At 33.7% G+C, this 19,426-nt stretch overlaps 1 protein-coding gene across 1 annotated transcript in view; it reads left to right on the top strand.

Moving 5' to 3' along the window:
- TMEFF2 (transmembrane protein with EGF like and two follistatin like domains 2) overlaps positions 1 to 19,426 on the top strand; it is a 295,383-nt gene that overhangs the window by 7,447 nt on the left and 268,510 nt on the right. Inside the window, exons 3-4 of the mRNA XM_027866114.1 lie at positions 5,761 to 5,890; positions 13,824 to 13,850. Coding sequence (XP_027721915.1) covers positions 5,761 to 5,890; positions 13,824 to 13,850 — 157 coding nt within the window. The remainder of the gene's footprint in view (positions 1 to 5,760; positions 5,891 to 13,823; positions 13,851 to 19,426) is intronic.

Genomic DNA, 19,426 nt, shown 5'->3' on the forward strand with positions numbered 1-19,426 from the left:
AATTCACAGGCTTAAGGAAACAAACTCTTCAAGTAATTTTGGCACATTTAACCATAGCACCTGTCCTGTTTACAAGCAGGAGAGATTCATACCAACCTTTCCTCTCCTTTATTTGCTTTTTTTTAAAGAATTTCATTTCAAACGTACCTATATTAGATGCAAGTGTGCTATTTAAAATGAATGCCATGAAAAAGAGACCCTTTCACTTAAGCATTTTAAAGAGCTTAGAAAACATGACTTTGCTAATTTCTAAAATTTCCCTGAGATATTTACAAGTAGGAGTCTTCCCGTTTTGAATGGATATTTTCAGGACAACATAATGTGATTGAAATAAGAATTAGGATATTAGGATTCTAGGTCTAACTTTGCCACCCACTTTGTGATTTTGAGAAAGTAATTTCAACTCCCTGGGCCTGTTTCCTCATCTGTAAAAATGATCATGTTTGATTACATGACCTTTAAGATTTCTTTAGGCCATGACTTCTTAACGTTTTTTGCATGCCATGAACCCCTTTGGCAGTTTATTGCCCTTCTCAAAATAATGTTTTAAATGTATCAAATAAAATATGTGCAATTGAGAAAGGAAACTAATCACATTGAAATAATTGTCAAAATGCTAAAAATTCTAAAGTGACAGACCCCAGAACTATATTCATTGATGCTTTAAGGACTTCTTGTTAAACCCAAGTTAATAACCTCTGCTTTAGGCACTGAAAACTCTACAATTCTGTTAGACTTAACCAATAAAAATAAAATAGGGCCTACCCATTCTCTACCTAAGGACTTTAATGTCTAAATCATGATCCTTCTTTCTGTTACTCATATTAATGTTTATGAATAGAGTGAGTTATTTGGTGCCAAAAATTATTGTGATAATAATCTGCTCTAAATTTCTTTCTACTCCATACAAATCTCTCTTTTGGCTTCACAAGGAACTTGGCAGCTTGGGTTTTTAGCACAACTCATATTTGGCTAGTATTACTCAAAAATGGCATACGGCATTTTATCTGTTTACCTAGATGTTTTAAAATGCTTGTCAGAATTGTGCTCCAGAATTTAGTGAAAGATAACAAATAACCCTTCCCCCTATAAGCTCTACTTTATTTCAATCTGTTGAAGTTGTTGGGAAAGGTCAACCATGGATTTATAGGTCATCTATAATGCAAATCTTGCATCAGAATCTATTTGACAAAATATTGTATTTAGAATTGGAGATAAAGAACTACACAAGAGCGAGAGTTGTCCCATCTCTCCTATTGCTATCTCCTCCCTATCTCCCCTACCCCAAACTTATTTGACACTGTGAGATTCATAGGGTCCTGTTTAACTCCTACCAATATTCTATTGCCTCTCTTCCTTGAGTTTCCCCCTTCCTCTGGGATCAGAAAATTATCTGCACATGTCTTTCTCATAGAATTACATAATATGGAAATTCGAAGGGATATTAGCATCCATAATGGCCACCTTGTGCCTGATGAACAAGAGTCTGTATTCCTGATAAATAATCATTCAGCCTCTTCTTGAAGACCTAAGGAAGGACCTGTCACATCTAGGGGCAATCCATTCAACTTTTGAAAAAAAATCAACATTATTTTTTTTCTTTACATCCAGATTAAATTCACTTTCTTATAATTTGAAATCTGGTTCTTCCCTTTGTCTCCAAGTAGACTAAATCCATTTCCTCTTTCACATGACAACCTTTCTAAAATTTGACAACTGTTATCACTCTTCCCACCAACCCAAAAAAGTCTTCTCTTCTGTAGCCTATATTTTTATATGGCATGATCTCAAGGCCCTTCATCATCAAAGCCCTGGTCACTGTATTCTCTGTATGCTCTCCAGCTTGGCAATATACTTTGTAGAATGTGACATCCAGAACTTAACACATTATTTCAAATGCACACTACTTCATTTCTTCTGGTTTGGTGACCTTGTATTATAAAATTATTCTTTCCAAATTAGAAATGAGGAAAAAAAAGATGGGAGTGTAGAAAAGTTGCTCTCCAAACATTCTTAATCCTTCAGAGAGCTCAAAGCCACCTATAGAATAGGAAGAGCAGTTCATCACCTTGCTTTGTCCTACATAAAGCCTTAATTGTATCAAGTATGAAACAGATATAATAATGGTAGGACTATACAGAAATGTTTTTTATCTTTTGGCATCTTCCTCCAATATTTATAAACCTAAATATAGTTTATGGAACCAGACAGATTTTGATCATCAATGTGGACATCATGAAAGAAAATTCCTTTTCGAGGATATATTATAATATATAGGTTGTAACTTAAAAGAAGATTTTTTTATTTACACATTAATTTTCATTGCTAGGCATTATGGGAGAAAGATTTGTTACTGGCTTAAGAAAAGTTAGTTGTTATGAGTTGGACCTTCCCATGATTTTTTTTACTGATTAATCCTGAAATGCTATACTGCAGAGCAGTACATTGTTAACATGAAGGAAAGAAGGTAGGCAGCAAAGAAAGGAAGGAAAGAAGGCAGGCAGAAAAGGGAAGGAAGTAAGGAAGAAAAAAAGGCTTTTTAAGCACCTTCTATTCACAAGGCACTGTGCTAAGTGTTTATACAACAACCCTGGAAGATAGATGCTATTGTTACCCCCATTTTACAGTTGAGGAAACTGAGGCAGAGAGTAGTTCGAGTGACTTGTCCAGAGTCACACAGGTTGTACATATCCGAGACTGGATATGAACTCAAATCTTCCTGACTCCAGGCTCAGGGCTGTATCTACAGAGACATCTAGTTATCTTATCACACTGAATGAGAGTTACCATAACAAAGTTTTCATTATGAATCCAGAATTTGCAAAGAAATGTCCTATAAAGAGAAATATCATTTTGGGCTTAAACAAATGATTGCCCTGCCCAGTTGTGCATTTTCGTATTCCATACTTTTGTGTTAAAGTTTGCTAAATTGAAATGTGTTATAATTACAACTTAATTTCCTTTTACAACCATTCTTATGTAGGTAGATTACAAAATATGAGTATATTCTTGCTTATTTTACATTCTATATGTATTGACATTGCATAAAACATTCAGATATTTGAATGTAAAAAGCAAAATTCAGAGTATTTTTTAAAAATGTTTAAATTTTTTCTTAGTTTTAAACAGGTGATAATTTGTAAATAATCATCTTGATCATTATATTTGTTATAATTAAACAATGAAGCTTATCGGTAATGTTGTAATCATGGGATAATCACACCCCTGGTATAATTAGCAGGCATAGGACACAGTCAAGTATTTCTAATACCTCTGAGTGTGGTTATTTGTGATAACAATGCCCTGTAGGTTGCCTAATTTCCATTATTAAAAGGTTTTGGGGGGCTGTTTTTTTTAAATAAGCAAGTAGAAAATGTATCCCTTGTTCACAGAATATATGCATTAAATAGTTTGGAATACTGAGCTATGGTTTTAGTTAGTCCCATGTTATTTTCTTGTGTTCCTGAAAATGCCATAATCATAATTCATTTATATGGTGTTTTGAGGTATACAGTGTAAGACTCATTACTCCTATTTTATAGATGAAGAGACTGAGGCTCAGAGAGTTTAGATAATATAATTGTTCTCAGACAGCTAGAAAAGAGCCTAAAATGGCCTCTTTAACCCAAGTCACCTGACATCCAATATTATTTTCACCATATTACACAGACTACTGACTACATCATGTCTACACAATGACTTAGCAAAGAAATGTAGAACATTTAATTATCAGAAATTTTAGCTCACCAGTAAGAAATATTCAGATATTTGGAAAATATTTAGTTACAGATAGCTTGAATTTTGTTACCATCTTGTTAAACTAAATAAACATATATGTGTGCCTTTACAAAATGGTACATAACAGAAAGTTCACCATTTCTTATACAATCCTCTTACCTTTTCTTCTTTGAATATTAAAATGTTTGTTTGTTGATGGTTAAGTTTACAATAGGTAAGAACTCTTAAAATGTTTAGTATTGCCTAAAAATTGAAATGAAGCTTTCAGATTTTTACTAAATGCTTTTCACCTCAAGCTTGGAAAGATATATAACATACACATGCACACACACACACACACTATCCTATACTATCCTCTAAGGAATCAGGTAGACATTGTAGCATATAAAAAAGTAATTATAAGATTAGAACTAAAAGAGACTTTAGAGATCATCTAACAGGAGTCTTAACCTGGGATCTAGGAACTTCTAAAAAAATTGAAAATAGTATTTCAATATAATCATCTTCCTGTGTAATTCTTCTATTAAAAGCACCATTCTGAAAAGTCTTTCACTCCATAGACCTCATCAGACATTAAAGTGATGACAAAAATTTTAAGAACTTCTGATATAGTCTAACTCTTTCATTTTATGGTTGAGCAAATTGAGGTACAGAGAATTGAAATGACCTGCCTAGGGACATATATTTATAATAATTAAAAATAATAAGTACTTAATTGCTATTCCCATAATGGTTTCATGTTTGCAAAGCACTTATTCAATTTTGCCATCATGACAATACTGTGAGAAGAGTATTATAAGAAATTATTATTTTAATTTTAGAAAAGGAGAAACTGACACTCAGGTTTAGTGATTTGCTCGTGGTTGCACAGCTCATAAATATCAGAGGCTGGATTTGAACTCATGTCTTCATAATTCCCAAGTGTAGCTCTATCCATTGTAAAAGATATGAAGTTGTAAAGCTGGAATACAAACAGTTCTTCTGATAGCAAATCTAGTTCTCTTATTACCACACAAATTTTTGTTTCCTTTTCTTGTATCCCTAGTGCTTAGCACAGTACCCAGTACATAGAAAGTACTTAATAAATTCTTGCTGATGACTAGAAAATGAATCCAATATCTTCTCATCTATGTCTACTTCAAGTTCCCTGCTCATTCACCTTGCCTGAATTGACTGGTCAATTTAAATGAACTATTTTCCCCAGTGAATTAAGTTTAACTGAATCAACCGTTATCACTAAATAGTTCTGGTTTGATGATAAAATAATCATGTAGTCATGGCATTTTATTTCCCAGTGATGATCTCCATATCCAACTCATCTCCAGTTGTTGAAATTCCACCTATCTTTTAAAATCCAGCTGAAATGTGAACCATTCTAAGAAATCTTAAATAATGAAATATCATGTTTACAATGAATAAGGCCAGCATTGGACTTGGAGTCATGAAGATATGGGTTCTAATTCTGCTTCAGATGATCACTAGCTATGTGACTCTGAGCAAATTGCATCACCTATGTGTTCCTCATTTATCTGAAATGTAAAATGAGATAGCTGGTCATTAAAATCTCTCCCAGTTTTAAATCTGTAATCCTATGATCCCTTTTTGAGAACTGATCTCTTCCTCATCCATATTTTCATAAAATTGTGTTTGTAACTCTCTAATACCACTTGTTTTTTAATATATGATAGTTATTTGTCTATATGTCATACCCCCCTGCTATATTCTGAGCTTTTTTGAGGACAGGACACCAAGTTCTATTTTTTTTTCTTTAGATCTCTCTCATCACCCAATAATACATAGTACCTGAAGTTGCTTAATAAATAATTGTTGGAACAATGAATGTTCTTTAAGTAACTGACAATTATGCTTCTTAAAATGCTAAATAATTTGATATCAATAAGATCACCCCAAAGTACAAATGACTTGAAAAAGGTGGAGGATGTCTTTATTTTTAACTGTTTGGATGAAATTGTGTTCATCTTAGTACTCACTGCTTTCTAACACTTTTCTAATACTCTTCAGTGTAACAGTGACTATGTACCCGTGTGTGGTTCCAATGGGGATACCTATCAGAACGAGTGCTACTTGAGACAGGCGGCTTGCAAACAACAGAGTGAAATACTTGTGGTGTCAGAAGGGTCCTGTGCCACAGGTATGTATAACCAGAAATCGACCTAAAACTGCATATCATAGGGATACTTTTTGGTTTTTCAGTTATGTTAACTCCACACGTCTTTAATTCATGTGTGTGTGGGTATGGGTGAGTGCGTGTGTGGGTGTGTGTGTGTGGGTGTGGGTGTGAGTGTGAAAAATTTGGCAGAAGCAAGAAATTTGTCATAAAGTTGTTGTACGTTTAATACATATGTTATACAGCTTTTTATGCTCTTCAGACAGATGAGTAGAAATTATTCATAATTGGAAACCTGGATGGACTGGCCAGGTGCCAAATGTACAGAAAGGGAATGCTACAGATTTTTCTGTTTAGAACAATAGCATTGTGTCAACTGGAGGAAATGGAATGCAAGAATTTGCATATCCTAGTAGCATCTTAGGTATGGGCTCTGAATTGAAGGTGTGGCTTGCTTTGTCAAGCTGGCACGATATAATTCTCACTTTTTGGCAAAATCTGTTGAAGGATATGGTGATGGATGTTATTTCTGAAGTCATCTGTCTTTTTTGGCATAGTTAACCTTAGAGGCAAAGAACCATTTTTCTCATACTGTCCTGGGTTTACAGAAAAGAAAATGAGTAGGGAAACTGACTTAATATGTGCCAAAGCTCCTCCTGTTGTCCTTTCGTGTGTTGTTACTTTATTAGTACAGTCCAATAGCACAGGTGAAAATGTTAACTTAAAAGAAGAGAAAGAGAAAGAGAAAGCCTTTGTTGTTGAAGGAAATCTTTAAACTGATGTAGATTTTTTTTTGTTAAGATGAAGGAGTAAAGAAAACTTGATATGCCACAGTGCCCTGTGATAGTTGCAGCTAACAGGAAATAAATATCTTTCAGGAGAGCTGTGCTACTCTCTGAGAGATTGAATGATCTGAGCATTTTCAAAAGAAAATAACAATGCTATGAAAACAGACTTTGTCTAAGAATCAGTGTTAACAAAAGTACTGTCAGGAAAAGTCTTTTGCTATAGAAAACTCATATAAAATAACAAGTACTTCTGCAATGAGGAATAGGTTTATTTGTTCAAGATGGAAGGTGGTCATAGTGGCAAAGAAGGGAGGGAAGGTAGAAAATCCCTCTTGCTTTATTATGCTATTTCTTAAGCTGCTTCATTATTTGTACCTATCTTTGATCCTATGATACTGTGGAGTAGCAGAAAAGAATAATAACATTTATCAAGGTGAGACAGGTATGGATAAATATGATTGGCCCCATCTCACAGATAATTTACCTCTGAAGATTAAAAAAAAAGAGAAAAAGAGAGAAAAGAAAGAAAGTGGATTCCACAAACCTAATCCAATGCTCTTAGCTTCCATTTTTGGCAAGTTTTTGCAGCATTTTATTATAAGGATGACTAGTGATTGTCCAGAAAAGGAAGAACAAAAAGGCAAGAGGGCTTCATCAAGAAATGATCATAACAGACAACTTCACTTCCTTTCTTGAAAAAGAATTTCAGGTGAATGCAGTAGCTATACATTCCCTAGATTCTTTGCAAAGGATTTGACTAAGTCTTTAATCCTTGTAGACAAGATTAAGAAATGTAGGCTAGACATTAGTTCAGTTAGGTAGATTCAGAACTGTGTGAATGAATGAAACCAAAGCATAGTGATCAGAGAGACATCGAAAACCTCTATGAAATGGTGCACAGTGAAGAAAGCCAAAAGAATAATATATACAATGACAAGAAAAATGTAAACAGAGTCAAGATGGAAAGTCAATGAATTCTGGTCACATATCAAGGACATTATTAGCACCATATTTTCAGAATTTAATAATATGCCCCTCCTTTATCTAAACCACTAATAATTTATTTTTTGTACCTTAGAAGATTTATTTGGATGTTCTTTGGGAATGTTTTATTTTGAAAAGCAAAATGCATTAATGTGTTTGTTAAAATCCCAACTATATTTATTAATGGCTAAATATCAACCGGAAGGGAGATTTCCAGTGGAGAGATTCCTATATGGGTCTTTTGTAATTTAAATTTTTATTGATGAAATGGGGAAATCTGGTTATCAAATTAGCAGGGGAAACAGAGGGAGAGATCCAATACAATGGATAAAAGTTATGATTTGAAAAGATGTTGATAGGCCCTTTAATAGGGATAAATGCCAATTCTTACATTTGGGTCCAAAGGAGAAGTCACTTGACAAAAAACACGTTGGAAATGTCATGACTAGATACCAGTTTGCCTTTAAAAAATGATCTGGTGTTTTGGTTATATTAAAAATTCAACATGAGTCAACAGCATTGCAATCAATTCAATTTAGCAAGCATTTAGTAAACACCTTCTTATGTTCTGGGCCCTGTGCCAAGCACTAAGGATACAAATACAAAAATGAAATAGCCCTTGCCCCATAAAGATAAATAGAGTATTGGCTTAATGCTTAATATGTGCCAAGCATGGTTCTAAGTGCTAGAAACATAAATACAGTAAAGAAGTTTACATTCTATGGAAGTAAACAGCATAAACACAGAGAAGTAAATATTTAATATATACAGGATAAATATAAAATAATTTCTGGGATAGGACGAACAACTGAGGAAACCAGGAAAGTTTTTAGTAGGAAGAATCTCTTGAGTTGCATCTTAAAAGGAGTGAGTGGTTCCAAGAGATGGAAATAAAGAGGGAGAGCATTCTAGACATTGAGTACAGCTTCGGAAAAAAACAGAGACATAAAATGGAATGTCATGTACAGGAATCAGCAAATAGGGCATTTGCCCAGATTATAGAATATGTGAAGTGGAACAAAAGGTAACCAATCTGGAAAGATGATTCAGATTGTTAAATGTCAAGTAGAGGCATTAAGGATATAAAATATATTTTATCCTAAAGGCACTAGGGAGCCACCAAAGCTTCTTAAACAGGGGAATGACATAATGAGACCTGTGTTTTAGCAGCAGAGTGAAAAAAAAGAACTTGAGGAAGTGAGAGGGTGGATGCAAGGAAATCATATTGGAGGCTATTTCAATAATCTAAGAGAGAGTGGTGGGGACCTGCATTAGCATGGTAGTAGTGTGAGTTGGGGAAATGGAATCAATGCAAGAGATATTGCAAAGACAGAATCAAGACTTGGCCTGTGATTTACTATTGGCAAGGGGTGAAAGTCGAGAGTGATGGATAACTTCTGGGTTGCAAATCTGGGTTACTGGAAGATTGCTAGTGTCTTTAACAGAGATAAGAAAGTAATGGTGATTAGGTGAAAAAGATGATCAGTTCTCTTTTCTTTTTTTAAGTAATTTTTAAATTTTTTTTATTTTTATTTATTTTTAATTTTTTATTAATTTATTTTGATTTATCAGCAATCATTTCCATATGCTTTTGAGTTTAAAATTTTTCTCCCCCTTCCTCCCCACCACCCTCCCCAAGACAGCACACAATATGATATAGGCTATACATTTACATTCCTATTAAACATATTTTCACATTAGTGATGTTGTAAGTAAAAATTAAAACCAATAGGAGGAACCATTAGAAAGAGGAAACAAAACACAACAGAAGAGAAAAAAATAGCAATTCAACTTCCATAGTTCTTTCTTTGCATATGGATAGCATTTTCCATCACGAGGCCTCTGGAGATGTCTTAGATTCTTGTAAGTTTATCACTATTAGTCATAGAACAACGTGGCTGTTATTGTGCACAATGTTCTCTTGGTTCTGCTCACTTCACTCAGCATCAGACCATACAAGTCTTTCTGGGTTTTTGTGAGGTCAGCTTGTTCATCGTTTCTCATAGCACAATAGTATTCCATTACATTCATATACCATGACTTGCTCAGCCATTCCCCAATTGATGGGCATCCTCTCAATTTCCAATTCTTTGCCACCACAAAAAGAGTTGCTATGATTATTTTTGTTCAGTTCTCTTTTCAATATGCCAGGTGTTAAATGCCTTTGGGAATCCAAGTGAAGATGTTTAGCAGACAATTAGAAATATAGCACTAGAGCTCACAAAAGAAATGATGGTAAGAAATGTATATTTGAGGGTCATCTTTATAGAAATGAGAGAAAAACTCATGCAAAACAGTAGAGAAGAGGGCCCAGGAGAGAACCCTGGGGCATGCTTACAAATTCTGGCTCTTAGTAAAGAATAATAATTAGAATTATCCAAAAGTGGAATGGGTGAGATGATGAGTTGTTGTTGTTCAGTCATGTCTGACTCATCATGACCCCATTTGTGGTTTTCTTGTCAAAGATACTGGAACAGTTTGTCATTTCCTTCTCCAGGCTGTTTTACAGATGAGGAAACTGAGGCAATCTGGATTAAATTATTTGCCCAAGGTCACACAACCAGTAAATGTGAAAGGCAGGATTTGAACTCACATCTTCCTAATTCTAGACCTGGTGCTCTATCCACTATACCACCTAGCTGTCTTTTGATGAGTGCCCCATGAGTAGAAACTTTTAAGCAATGACTGGATGACCATTTGTCCAATATGTTACAAAATGGATATTAGTCTAGTCACCAAGTAGACTAGATGGCTTCTGAAGACCTTCCAGTTCTGAGGTTCTATAAACGTGTTGGTAGTGAGGTTTGTAGTGAAACAAGCTGACTCCTCTAGGTTTTCATTTGATGAAGTTAGTTTTTTTTTGTAAGCCATCGATGTTGCTTATTCCTGTAGAGTGAATGTAATAAAAACAATTTAGAAGTGAAGTGTGAGCACCATTGGGTGGCCTTCCTCAATTAGAAAAATTCAAATTGACCAGAATGTTCCTGTAACCAAAAGGTTGGGCAGTTGAGAACTATCATACTAGAAAGGTTAGAAAATTTTATTGGACATGATGGGGAAAAATGGCAAGAAATCAAGTAACCTAAGAAGAAAATAACTGGGTAATGATTCATTAGGATTAGAAAAAGAGGGAGGGGATAGTGAACCTCTGATGCCAGCTTCCAGGCAAAAATACCAAAGCAATAGAAATTGAGAAGGACATTTCAAATGGGAACACAGCAGGTAAACAAGTCCTGGGATTTTTATATTTGGCTAGTGATGCTTGCTAGCCTAGTGTCACTTCCCAGTTTGCTAAATTTCAAGCTGTCATCAGCATATACATTTTCATTCCCATACTTTCTTCAAGTCTTAATACCCTGCTCCCTGATGTATTGATAATACTATGAAAATAAACACTTAGTCAAGTAGAAAATTTAATCACAATTGAGCAATCCATCCTTGGCTCATCCACACATCTAGACTTCTACAAGATTTAATTAGTAAATCAGTCTTGCAGAATGCATCTTCCATTGACTTGTAAATCTGAAGGGTTTTTGATTTGAATAATGATGGAGGTACAAAAGTGATTTAGATTAACCAGGTCTGACTGTAAATAAATTGAGGTTCTGACTTTTGATATCCAAATGGAATCCCAATCTTCGTTCCATAAACTTATCATTTATTTTCTAATTCTCTGTGACACTGGATAGAGGCTGCAAGTTGTGATCTTAAGAAAAATACAGCACTGGAAGATGGAGCTATTCATTTTATAACATTGAATTTACACAGAAATCTGACTTTGGATTGGGAGAAATCTTCTTATTAGTGAGGCCTGCTCAACATCTCACATTATTACTCTAATATAATGGCAGCATATAGGAGTAACAGTTGTATCTGGTTATTTACATGTTGCCATCCTCCACTGGAATGTGATCTTCCTGAAGAGACTGTTTTTCCCTTTCTTTGCATCCTTAGCGCTTACAACAGGACCTGACACTTAGTAAACATTTCATAACTGTATATTGATTGAATATGAATATGGCTAGATAACATTTTAGGTGGAAAAATATCTTAAAGTCTCAGTGGACTGCCAGGTCAATGAAAGGCAGCAGAGAGACATGGTAGGCTAAAAGGAGAGGCAATGCAACTTCAAACTTCAGAGTGTCAAAAACTAGGCAGGTAAGAGTCCCACCATTCTTTTCTCTTACTAGACCATATGTGGAGTATTATGAGCAATTGAGTGGGTAAGTTTAGGAAGACCATCAACAAGCTATGGCATGTCCAGAATAAAATAAGTAACTAGGATGATGGAGGGACTTGAAATTCTTTTATATGAGGACTGATTGAAGAAACTATAAATAATTAGCATGAAAAAGAGAAGTCTCATGTAAAACATGGTTGTTGTTTTCAAGCAATTGAGAATTGTCATGGTTGAGTAAGATTAGCCATCTAAAACTATCTAATGAGATAGATAATGAGCTTCAGTGGTCATTTTCTCCAATGCATTCATTCACTCCTTCTTTCATGTGTTTGTTATTTGGGTCAAGTTGAACTTAGAGGAGTCATTGAAGTCTTTTATTCCTAGAAAAATACATTACTTATGAAAAGAGCATTGTATGGGAAGAACATTAGCTACTCGGGTCAGAGGACCTGGTTTTGAAAACCAACTAATTGACACCTGTATGACCTTGGAAAAGTCATTTGTTCCCTTTGAGTCTTAGTTTCCTTTCCTATGAATGGGAATACTTGGTTAGTATTCCACTATCCACTGATCTTTCAGCTTTAAATATTATGAAATTTTGATGTGCTTTTCATTCTTCTTTCTCTTTAAACATAAATGCTCGTTAGAAATTCGCTTGATATATTAAGCTACTATTTCAATATACTGATAGTTTTTTCTTAAATATGGTAATAGAAATATTCTTATTTATTTTGAGGCAAATATAATAAAATAACATTCTAATAGTAACTCACGAAACTATTATAATATGGTCTAATTATTATTACAGAACTTGAAAATATACTGTAGGCCATTCATTCCTCCTAGGACAAGTCATGTTCTCAGACAGAGCCTAAAGTGAATATAACAAAGTCAACCTTAGGAGGTAGATACTGTTCCCTAGTGCCAACTTTATAAGCGGAACAACTGAACAAGTGGGTTTTTTACATCAAAATAGTTGCCTTAATCTGTAACTAGCAAAATGGAAGGATCACCAAAGGACATTTTTGTAATGAAAAGGGAGGTACAAAAAGGGCTAAGAGGCAGAAAGGGAGGGTATGTCTCATTTCTTACCACATAAGAACAGACAGACACTTTGCAGGGACAATTTTGTAGCCTCAGGCATATCTAGCTCAAATAGGATATCAGAAGTAGAACACAAACTACAGTGAAAGGCTCCATTTCTCTCCAGAACCCAAATCTTCTGCACAGGGACTTGGAGGACTAAAGGGGCAGAGAGTAGGGTTCAGTTGTCTGGTGAATGCAGCTGAAAACATAGCTCCTCGGAATAAACAGCTCTGTTCAGGTATAATATGTGAGAAAAGAGGAATAGAGAGACACTGCTTCTCCCTGACAAACCAGGAAAACACGATTCTTAGTACAAAGGGGAGAACTGAGCTTAGCATTATGCTGACTTCATAAAGGAAAAAAGTGATTTCAGTTCCTTCAGTAGATATCATCTATAATTACTTATATATTTGTGAAAATATTAGTAATTTAACAGGAAGATATTCATTTTTTAAAATGTTCCTCTCTTCGTATGCATCCAATTTGCAAGGGTAGAAATAACAATTAAGTGTTTATGCTGCTGTATTCCTTGGAGTGTTGCATCTGTGAAACTCACTGATTGTTACAAGCATCTCTTTTCACTGTAATTTTTATTTTCTGTTTAATGCTGAATTTGGCTTGATTAAAAATATATACAGAGGATTTTGCCCATGAACTACAAGTTAAATCTGAAATTTGGAAACACTTTTACTTCTGAGATATTAAGTTCTATAAGAGCAAAAAAGAAAATATTAGTTTTTCCTAAGATAATTAAAATGAAAAGTCAAGTTCATCCTCATAAAAAAAAAGAATCAAGTGGTCATATTAGACATCTGTAATTTACTCAAGTGACATAACATCCTTACCTATTAGAATAGACATAAAATAAGTAAAAAGTGTCATTTTACATATTTACTCATTATTTCCTTATTTTTTTCAGATGCAGGATCAGGATCTGGAGATGGAGGTAGGAACTGTTTTATAATAAGTCTGAAAAATTATGCATACATGTTTGTTAAATGGGTATGTTATACTTTTCTTATTTATAATTTCTGAAAATATAATCTGAATTTTTGACAAGAATGAATATTATATGTCATTAGTTAAGTAAATTTATATATAATATAAATACTTTTGTATTATTTACAGGCTGTATCAAGAACTCTATCTCCATTTACTGTTCCTAGTTCATTCATATGTTTTAGAGTCTATATATACTTTCCATTTGGAGACCCCTGGACAGATTTTCAGTATTGAAAAGCTTTCTGATATAAATTTCCAAAAAGTGATTGGCAATACCTAAGATAATTCTAGAGGAAGTTTTTGAAACATCATATTTTTTAAAAATGCACTCTATTTTTGATGGATATCAATCAAGTAAAAATATCTGAGTTTAAAATAAGTTTCACTAAAAAAATTTGACCTATAATGTGAAACTAAAGGATATTTTGTACATGAGAAAAATGACATGAAAAATAAAAATCTTTCTTGTCCAGAATTTAAAAAAATTAAAAGGAAGATCATATCTTTATTTTTTTAAATTTAACTAAGCATTGGCCAAAATTATCAAAATATTACTTATTTTCAAACTTTATTTTGTGTTTAAGAAACATTAAGGATAAAATCAAGTTAGGCTCAGACTTAAAAGTCAATTTTATATACTAATCGTTCAGTATAGATTTTATTTATTGAGCCTCTTTTAAGGTACCTTTGCAGATGACAAACAACTAGGACTGAGCTTATATAAATAGAGCAAGAAAAGTGGATAATATTTTGTCTGATTTAAACAAAAATATGGTGGCTATGAGCATGGCCATTTTTCCAAGATAATGAATTTCTGCCTCATGTTGCATAGCAAGAGAAAGAATGATTTCCAAATAATTTCAAGTCAAAAGCAGAATTCGAGTTTAACAAAAGACAGGTAGAAGAGGACCATGGGAAGACTAGACAGTCACTTAGAAAGTGAATCTGTGAAGTAGATAAGATCTAGTTGGCACATTGTATTTGAAAGATCTACAGAACTGCCTTAAATAACATAAGACTTAATTGGCAACCTAGCAGTAGCCTAAGTAGAGAAGTAGAGCACCTCATCGTGTGAAATCAAAGTCAGTGCACAGTTTTTCCATAAAAGCTATAATACAGTACTCTAGTCAAGAGTGAGTGTCACTAGAGCATGAAATGTAGTTTCAACATCAAATGATATGCTATAGGCCACAATCTTTCAATAGCTCTAAGAAGATAAAGATTTTTGCTCCCTGATTAATATACCACTCCTAAGAAAGTTTCCCTTGAGGTTTGGAAACAGGAGCTGGAAAAGCAAATGGAGTCATAAAAAAACATTCCTCTCATAGGTGTTTCACCATTAAAATGTTAAGAAATTGATCAATTTAGAAAATGTTCCCTATGGAAGTTGTTTATATGCAAAATTCTGTATGTTTTCCAGCTGTTTGATTCTTGTGTAGACAACTCAATTTAAAGTACATTGTCTCGGCCGTGTCCTATCATTTCTGCCACAAAACCTGATTATTTTCTAGGATCCTTGAAACAAGAAACTTGTGAATCAAACATTTTACTAGTACTACTGATGTACTCAGAATTTTCTTATTATTTTGAATAGGAACTTGACTCATCATTTGTCCATTTCTATATCTCTTAATTTGTTCATATCTCATGTCATGTTTTTTCTTTCTTTTTTCCTTTCATCTCTTTTCTCATCAGAAGCAGGTGGCTTATGGTTTTCATTCAGTCTTATATTATTTCATATAATGTGAATTCAGTGTGTTTCTTGTTTGCTTTAACTTAGCTCATTGGTTTAAGAATTTTGTGCTTCTGTCTGAACAAAGTTTGATTTTTTTCATGAATAATTTTTATTCTAACTTCAAAAGTTTGAAGTTTATAAATAAATCTCACAAAATTTCAATGATCAATCACATTCTTCTCTTCTTTTTCTTAGTTTCTTTTTTTCCTTCTCCCATTCCTTCATTTTAATTTTTAATTTGGAGAATAAATGAACTAAAATAATATTTTAAAATGCATGCTCCAGAATAAATACAGAGAATATAAACAGTGTCAGAGTCATATTTTTAAAGTAGCTATTATTTTATTGCAAGGTATGGTGAAGAGTATATATCCATATATGCGTATAATGTGTATGAATTTGTATACATGTCTGTGTGAATTCTAGCCTGTGCTATTTTACTATGAAAACTTGATGTGTTTTTAAATCTACTTTGTTACATGTTAATGACAAACCAGCTATCCAGAATATTACAACCTAGGTTAGAATGAACTCAAAAAAAATCTAATCCCATGTACTTTGAAATCCCCCTTACTGAATAATTGGGGTTGCCATATCCACTGCTACAATGGTGGATTTTTATCAACCCTTAAATTGGGCCCATATTTCTAGGGCATTGAAGCAGTTGGGTGTTATTGTGTTCCTTTCAGTTAATTGAGCATAATGAAATTAGTTGAGGTTGTTGGGTTATTACAGTTACCCCATAAATTAGATACTCTGAGCCAAAAGAAGCCCCTCCCTCCAGGGCTTTGGCAAAGTTAGGGATATCTGTGCACTTACAAATGCAGCTGACTAATGCTGTTTTAAGCCCTTTGTTAGTTTTAATACAGGTTAAATAGCTCCAGCTAGGTGTGCATTTGTCTAAATGGTAAAGTTAATAAATACTCTTGTAAAACATATATATATACACACACAGAGAGGGTCAGCATGTGGTAAATATTGTAATTTAAACACACAATTCTGAGTTCCAACAGTTCAATTTCAACTTTTTTTCCTAATTTTTATAGATTTTTTTAAGGGAGGGCATAGTTCCTAACATTTAAAATTGGGCTAGATGATTTCCTTAATTGTTAAAACCACTCCTGGTAAGAACATAATATTTGTAGTTGTCTGCAACTGAGGAAAAATTTTTATTGTCATATAAAAAGAAAGTAAAACCTTTATAAAATGCATATTAACCAATCTGTGCACATTCTATGGGGAATTTAAAAATATGTAATTATTGATCTCTGTGGATAGGGGAATCTATTAAAGTTGTGATCAGTGTTTGTATAAAATTGTTTTTATATAGGCCATTACCTGAACATGTGAAGAAATGCATAGAATTTCCATGTCTATGCTGTAGATGTTTCATGTAAATCTCATGTATTGATACTTCCCAATGTGGTAGCTCATTCCTTCTTATTAAAATGGAATTTCATTAGCACAGATGACACATATTGTCCATTTAGAAAATAATAAACTGCACTGTTTGTATCATTTCATTTTAAAAAGGAAATGTTTGGTTCAAAACATTTTGTATCAAGTAATCTCATGTGCTGACTGAAACATTTAGAATGAACTACAATTAATTGTCAATTATGAATATTTTTTTACATAAAATGTGGCAGAGCAGGGTAGCAAATTCCAAAAAATTTGGAAGATGCCTCAGAATAGGAGTTATATTTCAAGTACGTGTATGTTTGGATATTTGATGCTGTAAATAAGAAAGTGTGTGTGTGTGTGTGTGTGTGTAGGAAGAATAATAACATCTTATCCACCCACAGGCTTTCTTAGGCAGCAGATACTGCAGTAAAAATTAGTATTAAAGTAGTATTACTCTTGAAAACCAGGGTTATGTGGGTGGCTGAAGGATAACCCCACCCCTTTTCTCTCCCCACCTCTCAAAATGGTACTAAAAAGAACAAAGCTTTGAATATCTTCCACTATGTCACATACTTTAAAGCTTCTGGATTCACTGAGGTTTTATTGGATGCCCCAATAACTAAATAAGTCAAATTAAAGGAAATCAGTATTTAACCTTTTAATAATCATCACCACGAAATAACTCTTTATTACGTGTTATATGCATTGAATGGTGGTAGTTGCAATTAAAGTTATTCACAATTAAAATATTTGGTATAACATTCTGTTAGTAGCTTTAGCACAGTTTACATAAAAAGAAAAGAATAGGGACTGAGGATTTTTCTAATAGATACGGCAGAGTTAAAATGTGAATACTTTGGATGTACTTACATAGTACGAAGTAAAAGGAAGTAAATTTATTTAAATAATGAAGAACAGTATTTGGGGTAGGGAGGGCTAAATTATGCATGCAATTGAAATTATAAAGATCTGACATAGAAAACTAGTTGCCATAGAGTGTTTTAAAATGTACAGCTACATTATGTGATATGTCCTTTGTTTAACTTGATGACCTCTGAAATGCTGTAATTTTAAAGTTTTACTCCATCTCTGTTAATACCATAATAAGAAGGAATACTTTAACTTGTAAAAGAAGCTAGATATTATGCATGACACATTGATTAATAAACATTTGGGAAGTTTTAAAATTTACAATTTAATAAAAAACAAAAAAGCATCTCTCCATAGTGGTCCTAATGATATCTGGTCTTAAGACATTGAAACTGACAAGATCCTTCAAGTTGTCCACCACATGATGAAAATTATTAAAAATCTAATCACTCATACCTAAAAAAGCAAAAAAAAAAGAAAACTTGAGACCTTAACTACTTTGTAAACAACAAAAAAATCAATATTCATTCTACAAATGTGCTAAGATAAAGCAAAACAATTCATTTTCAATTTCTTTTTTTATTTTTGCCATAGTTTCTATTTTTATTCACTCTCCTGAGACAAATTAGTACCCTGCTATCCTAGTGTTAGAGTAAAGTTCTGGCAACCTTAGACAAAATGAAGATGCTCTCAAGCAGAAAGAAAAAAATATGTGCCTAACCATGTTTTACTCTATTGGGTCAGCAGTGCTTCTCAGGAGGCCTGCAATTGACAAGTAGCTCATCAATTGCAGGTAGATTCAGCTGTAATGCTGGTCCAATAAGGAAATCCTACAAAGCATGCAGGATTTGAGATTCTCCAAGGAAGAATGCAAAGAAAAGCAGAAACTATTGCTTTTTTCTTCTGTACTCCCATTGCTGAGATTTGCTACTTTGCCTCAAGATGAGTTTACAGAGTTCTGAAAGTCAGTTGAAGGCTGATCTCAGCATTTTAAAGGTTAGCATCCATCTCACTTTTCTACAACAGAGAGAAACTATCTGCAGGGAAGAACATAGCTGAGGAAGGATGAATGAGGCGCAGATGGGATAAAGAAACTGGGAGAAAGATCAAAGAAATTTGGACAAGGAAAAAAATTTAAATGGAAATTATGAAAAACAGAAGAAATAAAATAGTGTTTATTTCTGATATGACTAGTTTGTTTTCATTCATTACTGTCACCAGAAATTAGAAGTCCTTTACTTGGATTGGTTGATGATATAATAATTGCTAGTTTTATGTATTTCTAGCACTCCTCTTTTCTCTGACACTACCCTGTTATAGGCCCTAATCACCTCACTCTTGGACAATTATAACAGCTTGCTTTCTAGTTGGTCTCCAAGTTTCTCCCCACTCCAGTCCATTCTTCACTGAGTTGTCAAATTGATCTTCCTTAAAGCACAGGTCTGACCTTTTCATACACATCGCGCACACACACACACACACACACACACACACACACACACACACACACA

The sequence above is a fragment of the Vombatus ursinus genome, unplaced genomic scaffold (assembly GCF_900497805.2).
Source record: "Vombatus ursinus unplaced genomic scaffold, bare-nosed wombat genome assembly UNPS02014779.1, whole genome shotgun sequence".
In the NCBI taxonomy this organism is placed as follows: Eukaryota; Metazoa; Chordata; class Mammalia; order Diprotodontia; family Vombatidae; genus Vombatus; species Vombatus ursinus.